This window comes from Crinia signifera, chromosome 11 (genome assembly GCF_055691185.1).
Source record: "Crinia signifera chromosome 11, ASM5569118v1, whole genome shotgun sequence".
Taxonomy (NCBI): Eukaryota; Metazoa; Chordata; class Amphibia; order Anura; family Myobatrachidae; genus Crinia; species Crinia signifera.
The window spans coordinates 126,244,214-126,255,826 of NC_139227.1; the positions used below are offsets into that span (position 1 = coordinate 126,244,214).

The 11,613-nt window shown below is 44.8% G+C and overlaps 1 protein-coding gene across 3 annotated transcripts in view; it reads left to right on the forward strand.

Annotated features, from left to right (window-relative positions):
- The window catches only part of AMPD3 (adenosine monophosphate deaminase 3), a 44,718-nt gene extending 35,388 nt beyond the window's left edge, over positions 1-9,330 (forward strand). For all 3 annotated transcript variants that reach the window (XM_083164724.1, XM_083164725.1, XM_083164723.1), the window contains exons 13-15: positions 3,040-3,213; positions 4,521-4,631; positions 5,725-9,330. In XM_083164724.1, coding sequence (XP_083020850.1) covers positions 3,040-3,213; positions 4,521-4,631; positions 5,725-5,904 — 465 coding nt within the window. In that variant the 3' untranslated portion in view covers positions 5,905-9,330. The remainder of the gene's footprint in view (positions 1-3,039; positions 3,214-4,520; positions 4,632-5,724) is intronic.
- The last annotated feature ends 2,283 nt before the right edge of the window (positions 9,331-11,613 follow it).

The following is an 11,613-nucleotide window of genomic DNA, read 5'->3' on the forward strand; positions in this document are numbered from 1 at the left end:
CTCGTGTTCTGTTGCTCCTCTTCCTGTGAAGAATGTCTCCCACCTGTACCTTGTTAAAACCCTTGATATATTTAAAAGTTTCTATCATGTCCCCCCTTTCCCTTCTCTGCTATAAAGTATACATATTAAGATCTTTTAGTCTTTCCTCCTGGTATGTTTTGTGATGTAGGCCATGCACCATTTTAGTTGCCCTTCTTTGTATAGTCTCTAATGTATTTATATCCTTCTGGAGATATGGTCTCCAGAACTGAACACAATACTCTAGGTGAGGTCGTACCAATGACCTATACAGTGGCATTATTACTTCTTTCTTTCTACTGCTGATACCTCTCCCTATGCCACCAAGCATCTGACTTGCCTTCTTCATTGCTTTGTTACATTGCCTACCTGCTTTTAAGTCCCCTGAAATAGTGACACCTAGATCCCTCTCTTCCTCAGTAGTTTCCATTATAGTGCCATTTATACTATATTTAGTCTTTAGATTTCTGAGACCCAAGTGCATGATTTTGCATTTTTTGGCATTAAACTGTAGTTGCCATGCTCTTGACCATTCCTCTAATCTACCTAGATACATTGTTACATTGCCTACCTGCTTTTAAGTCCCCTGAAATAGTGACACCTAGATCCCTCTCTTCCTCAGTAGTTTCCATTATAGTGCCATTTATACTATATTTAGTCGGTACTTATGTAGTATCTGGGCTGCCGATTTTTTGATTGTATGCCTTAAGTTAAGGCATACAATCAGATGCGATGCGATATCGCATCGCATCGCATACGATGCGATGCGATGCGATGCGATGCCCCGATTTTTCCATAGGATTCAATGTTAAAATGGACTGAGTCCATTTTAACATGGAATTCAATGGGAAAAAGGGGTCCTTTTCATACCCCTACTATCCAAGTGGGCATGGAGTTGGATATAAACCTGTGGCGAGCGTAGCGAGCCACCGAGCCCGAAGCGTGGCGAGCGAAGCGAGCCCCGCGAGGGGCCGGTATTCTGTGTCCCCTCGCGGGGCTCGCTACGCTCGCCACGCTTCGGGCTCGGTGGCTCGCTACGCTCGCCACAGGTTTATATCCAACTCCATGCCCACTTGGATAGTAGGGGTATGAAAAGGACCCCTTTTCCCATTGAATTCCATGTTAAAATGGACTCAGTCCATTTTAACATTGAATCCTATGGAAAAATCGGGTCCATCGCATCGCATCGCATCGCATCGCATCGCATGCGATATGGTCGGGTGCGATGCGATGCGATGGACCCGATTTCAAAATCGGCAGCCCAGTTACTACATAAGTACCATTTAGTCTTTAGATTTCTGAGACCCAAGTGCATGATTTTGCATTTTTTGGCATTAAACTGTAGTTGCCATGCTCTTGACCATTCCTCTAATCTACCTAGATCCTCAATCATTTGTTTTACCTCTCCAGGTGTGTCTACCCTGTTGCATACCTTTGTGTCATCTGCAAAAAGGCACATTTTACCCTCAATTCCATTTGCAATATCACCAATAAAGATATTAAAAAGCACCGGTCCAAGTACAGATCCCTGGGGTACTCCACTTTCCCTCCTTTGACTGTACTCCGTTTACTACAACTCTCTGTTTTCTGTCCTGCAACCACGCTCTTATCCATTCAACTATCTTAGAATCCAATCCCAAGCTTTCAAGTTTATTTAACAGTCTGCGATGTGGGACCGTGTCAAAAGCTTTACTAAAGTCTAGATAAGCTACATCTACAGCCCCACCTTGATCTATTACTTTAGTCACCCAGTCAAAAAAGTCAATAAGATTTGTTTGACATGATCTTCCCCCAGTAAACCCATGCTGTTTTGGATCCTGTAATTTGCTGGTTTTGAGATATTCTACAACTCTTTGTTTTAAGAGTGTTTCCATCAATTTCCCTACTACTGATGTGAGGTTGTAGTTGCTTACCTCTTCCTTGCTTCCACTTTTGTGCAGTGGGACTACATTTACGGTTTTCCAGTACTCTGGGATTACTCCAGTAGCTAGTGACTGGTTGAATAATTCTGTTATTGGTTTTACCAGCTTCCCTTTAAGCTCTTTTAGTATCCTTGGATGTATCTCATCTGGCCCCATTGATTTATCCTCTTTCAGTTTTGAGAGTTCTGTGAGGATTTTCTCCTCTGTAAATGTACTTGTCTCTCCCTCAGTTTTCTGACTATACTTGCAACTTAACTGTGGCCCCTTCCCCTCTCTTTCAGCAGTGAATACTGAGCAGAAATAATTATTAATATTATCTGCTATTACATGGTCCCCCTCAAGAAAACTTCCACTCTCTGTCTTCAGTCTAATTATTCCACTTTTTGTTTTTCTCCTTTTACTTATATACCTAAAAAAAGTTTCCCCCCCTTTACCCACTGACTGGGCCATTTTCTCTTCAGCCTGTGCTTTTGCACATCTTATTACCTTCTTAGACTCCTGTCTAACAAGATACACCTCTTTGTCCTAATTCTGCTTAAATTTCTTAAAGGCCAACTTTTTTGCTTTCACAATACTTGCTACTTCTTTTGCAAACCACAATGGCTTTCTTTTTCTTGTGTTTTTCCTAAAAAGCTGTTGATGTACTACACTTCCCAGTCTTCCCTGCTATAGTTTTGTTATTTGGCTGTCCTAAAACTGTTGCAAGGCATGCTGCGGTGTGTAGTTTAACATTGTATATACTGTTCAACATTGTATATACTGTGCAAACACCATACGCTACTTTCTGGTGCCCTGCACCTTGTATATTGTGCTATAATACCTTCATGTCCGGCTGCACCAATACATATTTGTGCAATTCTATGTTTTTCTACAATGTTTTTTTTACATGCTGAGCTGCATTTCTATTTACTATACCACGATATAGGGATTGTGGATGTGAGAAATGCAAATCTAACACTCTAAAATGTAACAAAATGTTAGTGTAGTGCAGTTTGCATCACAACCACAAGATGTCGCCCTTGAGCTTTGTACTAATGAGTGCCTCTACCCTGTATATCTGTGACTGAGAGCTAACCACTGCTGTTCTCTCTCCTCTTAGAGCCCAGTACTACAGTATCTCTACTACCTGGCACAGATCCCCATTGCCATGTCTCCACTCAGCAACAATAGCTTGTTCCTGGAATATTCCAAAAACCCTCTGCGGGAGTTCCTACATAAAGGGCTGGTGGTGTCTCTGTCAACGGATGACCCCATGCAGTTTCACTACACCAAGGTGGGTGTAGAAATGCCACTGTGGTATCTGGTATAGGGGGAAGCAGGGGATATAAGTGCATCCTAAAGCAGCCAATGAGAATCCAAAGCCTACCCAAGCTGTTATCTTCATGCTGGCTGGCATGGATTGGTATGCTTCCCCAGAAACATTGTAGTACCTACATCTACAACAACCCTAAGGGGTTGTGTTATCATTCAAATAAGTATGGCAATAACATTTTGGCTGGGGATAGTCTGCAATGTACATCTGGTTTTAAAGATTCTATTCTACCAGCTAAGATTTGAACCACCTAGAATACAGGTACCAGTGGTTTTCAACAGGGACCCTCACATGGGGGTTCTCTGCATGTCCTACACAGGTCTGAGCTAGTAGTTACTAGTGTAATACTAGTGCAATATTTTGCAATCACATCGCTAATCTGTGAACGCGTCGCTAAATAGCGCAGTGCACACACTGTAAAGACAGTGACAGTGGCCACCGTGTTTTGGGTCCCAGCGGCTGCTAGTGACATCACGCAGCTGCCGCAACCCGCTTTGCAATCAGTCTGGATACTCCTCCATTGTCCACCACCACGTCGCTGCCCTCCCAATGCCACATCACTGACACTTGACGGCACTGAGATTGCGGGGGATTTCCACAGAAATGCGGAAATCACCGATTGGTGATTTCCGGACTCTAGTGTGTAAACATGAATTAGGTCCATTGACCTTGCTTGGTACCAGGGTTATTTCCAGGAATGACCTAGGTTGCCTTTGATGTAAATGGTGTGAAACCTGGGTTTCGCTGTAAGTACTTGATTGGCTGTTTGGGGAGACAGCAGCCAAGACACTGCCCAGTTTTCCTGAGCCCCTTTCAATGACACACTGAACACCAAGGCAGACGCGGGTTTAGTGTGATTGTGTTAAACCTATGTTAATGGGGTCTACACAAGGGGCGATTTCAGCCCATTTTCTAACGATCTTACTAGATCACTTAGAAAATGACCCTACATCGCTCAGTGTGTAAGGGCCACATGGTGGCTCCGGACATCGCTATTGCCAGGTGATTAAGATCTTGCATGCAGGATAAATCTAGTCAGATCTCCGGTTCTCTCCGAAGGACACTGGCCCTGACAGATCACTCAGAACACAGCACTGACACCTTGCTGTGCAGCCATGTGCACTGAGCAATCTACACAGTCGCCCTGTGTGTAGGCCCAGTTAGAGTCAGCAGGACACAAACTGGACAGCCACAAATCATTATATTGTATTAGATCATTTGCAATGAATATTGGAATATTGTATGACTGACCAAGCCGGACTTTGCAGGAGGCACTGATGGAAGAATACGCCATCGCAGCCCAAGTCTGGAAGCTGAGCACCTGTGACTTGTGTGAGATTGCGAGGAACAGCGTCCTGCAGAGCGGCCTCTCGGATAAGGTCAGTAAATGAGTGTGATGAGATGTCCTCCCCCCGAGGAGAGGTTTCTGGGCGGTTCAGAAACAGTAATGTGCTCAGTGTGGGGCGGCCTGCGGTGGGATTGGCCGAGCAGCAGACTGCAGGGGGATTGGCCGAGCAGCAGCATGCAGGGGGATTGGCCGAGCAGCAGACTGCAGGGGCTGGCAGTGACTGTAGTCCATGCCCAGCGACAGGTTTATGCCACGTGACACCAGCTATGCACAAGTCAGGGGCACCATCTGGTTATCTTCATTCATGGGTTTGCACTACATGTAGGGAGTAATGATGCTCAGTGACAACGGCATATAGAGTGATGAGACTCAGTGATGACGGCTTGCACTATACATAGTGACAACACTTGGTGATGGCGGCTTGCACTATACATAGAGAGTGACAACACTCAGTGATGGCGGCTTACACTACACATAGTGACGACGCTCGGTGATGGCGGCCTGCACTGTACATAGAGAGTGACGATACTTGGTGATGGCAGCTTGCACTGTACATATTGTGTGACGACACTCAGTGATGGTGGCTTGCACTATACATAGAGAGTGACAATACTCGATGAAGGCGGCTTGCACTATACATAGAGAGTGATGACACTGGTGATGGCACCTTGCACTATACATAGGGATGACACTCATTGATGGCGGCTTGCACTATGCATAGAGTGGTATGACACTCTGTGATGGCGGCTTACACTACACATAGTGGAGACGCTCTGTGATGGCGGGTTACACTATACATAGAGAGTGACAACACTCGGTGATGGCGGCTTGCACTATATATAGAGAGTGACAACACTCGGTGATGGCGGCTTGCACTATATATAGAGAGTGACGACGCTCGGTGATGGCGGCTTGCACTATATATAGAGAGTGAGGACGCTCAGTGATGGTGGCTTGCACCACGCATAGTTATGACTCTTGGTGATGGCAGCTTGCATTATACATAGTGATAACACTCGGTGATGGTGGCTTGCACTATACATAGAGCATGTTGACCCTCGGTGATGGCGGCTTGCACCAAGCATAGTTATGACGCTCAGTGATGAGTTCTCTTTTGTCTGCAGGAAAAGCAGCATTTCCTTGGGGTTGACTACAAGAAGGAAGGACCCGAAGGGAACAACATCAGCAGAACAAACGTTGCCCAGATCCGCATGGCCTACCGGTGCGAGACATTATGTAACGAGCTCAGCTTTCTCACGGACGCCATGAAATCCGCAGTGATCGCTCTGGCTCAGGCATCATGAGGACATCCTCAATTCTATCCCTGGTCCAGGGACAAGGGACAATCCTGGGCATCCAACATCACACTATCTCTGTGCTCACATACCTATATATGTACCTAATGGAAATATATCGCAGCTGTAATATAGGTTACATGGAACACACTTTGGGAGTTACTTGCTGAACGTGGAGCACTGTAGGTTACTGAGCCTGTTACTTTCCCTCCATTCCCTGTAACTAGGGGGCTACATAAATCACCTGTGACTATTTAAAAATTGTTGTGAATTTGGGGAGGGAGGGCTCTCGGGAATCTTCTGTGTCATTCTACACAAATACAGCTACAATCAACACAGCAAGGACATGAGAATCAGAAGGCGGAGCCAACAGTGGCTGTACCTCTCACACACCTGTTCATATCATACCCGAGGCAGTATTAAATCAGAAAGATACACAAAATAGGGTTGTCGCCCCCCCCCCCCCCCCTTCCCAGCACACCAAGGGGAATAAGCTACAAGATTTGATACTCCTTGGCGCAAGCCACGCCATTTGAAGCGTTATGGTACCAGTACATATTGCAGCTGGGCGTAGTATGATTTGATGTGGGTAATCATGTGTCTGACGGCAGAACTGTCAACATTGTGGTGTCTACATCTCAAATGTCGACCTGGTAACAGTTAATCATGTGACTGGTTCCCATTTTCTGCAGGTGTTCAGGCAGATGAAAGAACGCTTATAGGCTAGTGCCTGCTTCTGATTGGCTGATTGTGCCTGTACTGCTGTGTAGGGGACGCCCTTTAGCCATATACAGAATATGCACGCGTTTTACCAATCGCTTTTCTTCCTTACACCCGATGCAGGGCGGCTTCTGCTGAATTAGACATTTTAAGCTTTATTGGTGCAAATAATGCAGGTATATTTCACAGGCGAAACAAATGGTGAAAAACAGAAGGGTTCATATATAAACCAGAGGCATAAGCGCGCAGTGCTTAATTACGTTCCAGAGTAATATTCACCATTCAGTCTCTGTCGGTGCTTTGTTCATTCGCTGTCTATACATTTTATTCCACCAAAGTTCTTATTAGTTCCTCCTAGTCCCAGGACACTAGATCCTCATAAGATGACCAAAAAGATGAATAGATGAACATCACAGTATAATCTGTTTATGATCGTTGCCAATAGTAACCCACAATGATCGTAGGAATGATCTTAGAAAAATCAATATATACAGGACAGAGTAAGAGGTAGTTGTTCCCAAAAATGATGGCATTTCCCCGATGTGAATACCGCGAGGATCCACCGCATTAATGTGCTCCAATAAACAGGACTTCAAATCGGGACCACTGTACCAACGCGTTTCAACAAGCATTCCTCAGCGGTAAGGGAACCGCATCCTCTTTACACAATACTCCAGTGTCCCACGACTAGGAGGGATTTCTAAGAACTTCTGAAGAATAGGAAGATTTGTAAGGTTCTAGATCAGGGATGGAGAACCTTTGGCCCACCAGCTGTTGCGGAAACTACACATCCCAGCATGCACTGCTACAGTTTTGCTATTTGGCCATGCTAAAACTGCAGCAAAGAACTCTGGGATGTGTAGTTCAAAAACAGATGGAGGGCCGAAGGTTCCCCATCCCTGTTCTAGATAGACAGTCAGCATGAGGGTTTTTTGTGTCAATGTTAACACCTGAGTGCGCAGGCCCCTAACTAGTGTACTGTATGGCCCACTATGCTCCAGGCCACCTTACCCTTTCTACGTAGATGGTAAAGCATGAAAAGATCCCCCCCCCCCCCCCCAAAAAAATTTGGGTAAAAATCATGAAAACCTTGACTTTTGCTTGTGTCGAGATCCTTTGATTGTCGACGTGCAAGTCGAGCTTTTGGTGGCTACCTGTTGACTGTCCAAATAGGCAATTTTGGCCTATCATCCAGATATTGATTCATAGACAGTGGATGGACGAAACACCTAGAGACTGAATGGAGAATACGGAACTTAATTCTGTAATTGTAAACTCCATCTGTGCACTAATTAGCAGATGCTAGTACGATTTCAGTGTTCCTATTCTTACAGGTAGCTGTACAATGATTATTCATCGTGCGGCTTAGTATACCATGGGTGTGGCTTAGTATATGCATGGAAATCGGCCAATCAGTAATGCTTATTCTGGGTCAGGCCTCCAGTCCATAAGCCTATTTGAGGGTTTTGCTACCACTGCTAATGAAGACGGTGCACAGAACATAGGGAGTATAAAACCAATCACTTCCCTGTCCCGTGTCATGTGACTTGTCAGTGGCGGAGAAGCAGCAGCACCTTCTTGCCCCATAAGCTTGCGATCAGAGCAGAGGCGCCGCCATGGATTAGCTGTACATTATGCAGGTGCAGGAGAAGAAAACAATGTCAGCCTTTATTTCTATATTTAGCAATGTTATTAGATACCTTTTTGTATTAGAAAAAATTTTTATTTTAGACTTTTATTGTGCTGGACATTCTGAGAAGCAGAGTCTGTCGCACAGTATGGAATGGTGCAGCACACAACATATAGTATGAGGGATAGGCTAGTATTACAGGCCAGTAGCATACCATAGTGGAAGCAAGTCTGGGAACGGTCACATTGTATGTACTCATGTACGGCACTGTACCCACAGTACTGGAACCACTGCTTACACTGTAGGAAGTAACGGCCATGGTTCTTCTGGTTACAGTAGTGCTTTATTTCACCAAATTACTTTTTTTTCTGTGTTTTCAACGCAAAAAAATAAAGTGTAACACAATTGTCTTGTTCTGTTTTCTGTGGCAGTCACTGTGGTATCAGCAGGATGTGGAGGCCACGTGGGAAGTGATACAAAGCCACAATAGTTGTTACTGTCCAGGACCCAAAAGCAAATGTATCTCTGGTCTATGGGCACAGCCTGTAACCTGAAGCTTCATTACTGGCCATGTATTTATATCACACTCCGAGGGTTCAAGGTAAGTGGGATGTACCAGGGGTTCCCAAAGGTGGCTCTCCTGTGGATGGCACCTAACAGTCATTGCTTGCCTCTTACGCCAGAAAAGGAGCACCTCCCTGGCAATGGCACATGTGAGAGCAGCACCTCCCCAGCAGGGGCACATGTGAGAGCAGCACCTCCCCTGCAGGGGCACATGCAGGATTGGCACCTCCATACCAGAGGCAGATTTGAGCGCAACACCTTCTTGTTAGTCCAAGGACAATGGGGGTTATTCTTATTCACTCTGAAAATATACAATCACTCTCTAATGGACAAAACCATGTGCACTGCAGGTGGGGCAGATGTAACATGTGCAGAGAGAGTTAGATTTGGGTGGGGGGTGTATTTCAAACTGATATCTATATTGCAGTGTAAAAATAATGCAGTCAGTATTTACCCTGCACAGAAACAATAAAACACCCAAATCTAACTATACGAGTAGTAATCAGGACAACATTGTTCAAAAGTTGTTTTTAATTTTTAACCCCTTCCCGACATTTGACGTACATTTACGTCATGGTCGGGAAGTACTTCCCGACACATGGCATAAATGTACGTCATGGATGTTCAAATGTGAACAGCCAATCACAGCTATTTCTGTGTTACCGGCGGCTAAGCCGCTCGGTAGCACAGAAATCGGTGGTGATCGGTGCTGTTAAGTACAGCACCGATCTCCACTGCTGAGCAGCCCTCCCTCCCTCCCACCCGGCAGCCCTGCTCGCACTCACCCGTCGCGTCCAGCAGCTCCCCCGGCAGCAGCAGCAGCGCACGCAGCGCTCCCCCCCTCCCCCCCCCGCCAGCCGCAGCAGCATCATAAGCTGCTTGTATTATAAATTACAGATAATAAACTGAAATATATATATATATATATATATATATATATATATATATATATATATATATATATATATATATATATATATATATATATATATATATATATATATATATATATATATAGATATTCCCGACATATGACGTATATATACGTCATGGTCGGGAGGTACTTCCCGACCGAAGACGTATATATACGTCATGGTTTTAAACTGTCACCGAGATGTCTGCTGTCCCTGACAGCAGACATCCCCCCTCGCGGCGATCGCTGCGATTGGCTGTTCAAACGTGAACAGCCAATTACAGCGTTTTCTGTGTTACCGGCGGCTAAGCCGCTCGGTAACACAGTGATCGGTGGTGATCGGTGCTGTTAAGGACAGCACCGATCACCACCGATCGCCAGCCCCCCCCCTCCCACCCGGCAGCCCCCCCTCCCTCCCACCCACCCGGCTGCCGCAGCGCCAGCACCCCTCCCACCCCCCCACCAGCCGCAGCGCCAGCCCCCCTCCCACCCCCCCACCAGCCGCAGCGCCAGCCCCCCTCCCAAAGCTGGTGAGCAAAATGGGGTCACATGTGGGGGGGTTCCACTGTATTGGTGCTTCGGGGGTCTTGCTAATGCGACATAGCACCCACCATTCATTCCACCACCAAATATCACTCCTTCCCTTCTGAGTCCTGCCATGCACCCAACTGGTATTTTTTGGTCACATGTGAGGCATTGCCGTACTCGGGAGAAATTGGGGCACAGATTTTGGGGTGCTTTGTCTCCTTCATTCCTTGTGAAAATGAAAAATTTTGAGCCAGAACTGCATTTTTGTGTAAAAATAATTTTTTTCATTTTCACAGCCCAGTTGTATCAAAATTGGTGAAACCCCTGGGCGTTTGAAATGTACACTATACCCCTAGATGAATTCCCTGAAGGGTGTAGTTTTCAAAATGGGGTCACTTGTGGGGGAGGTTCCTAACTTTTAGCATCTTATGGTGCCTAGAAACCTACATGGTGCCTAAAAAATAATCTCATAAAAAGGAGGCTCCAAAATCAAGTAGGTGCTCCTTCTATTATGAAGCCTGTGGTTTGGTCACCGTGCACACTAGGGCCACATATAGGATATTTATGAAAACAAAAGAATTGGGGGAATCAATTTTTAGTCACATTTCTCTAGTAAAATCTACTGTGTTCCTTAGAAAAATGTATTAAAATTGAAAATCTGCAAAAAAAATGAAATTTTGAAATTTCACCTACACTTTGTTTTAATTCCTGTGAAACACCTAAAGGGTTAACAAACTTCCAAAATGCTGTTTTGAATACTTTGAGGGGTGCAGTTTTTGAAATGGCATCATTTATGGGGGTGTCTCACATACAAGTCCCTCAAAGTCACATCAGAACTGAACTGGTCCCTAAAAAAATCAGTGTTTGAAATTTTCTTGAAAATTTGAGAATTTGCTATTCATATTTTAAGCCTCCTAGTGTCCAAAAAAATTAAAATGAGGTTGAAATAATGATGGCAACATAAAGTATACATATGGTCTTTGTTACTTATTAACTATTTTGAGTGGTAAGATTATTTGTCTCACAAGCAGAAAATTTAACATTTTGCAAATCGCAAAATGTTCCATTTTTTTACGACATTTTGGAATTTTTCACAAAAAAACACAGACTGTATCGACCAAAATTTACCACTAACTTGAAGTACAATGTGTCACGAGAAAACAATCTCAAAATCACTGGGATAAGTAAAAGCAAAAAAAAGTTATCCCCACTTAAGTGAGACATGTCAGATTTGAAAAAAAGGGCTCTGTCAGGAAGGCAAAAACAGGCTGCGGCGGGAAGGGGTTAAACATAAAAAAAAACAGAAGCCAAGCACATTGGGGTATTCTGTAAGCGGTGTGGACTGTACATAGGAATGGACTGC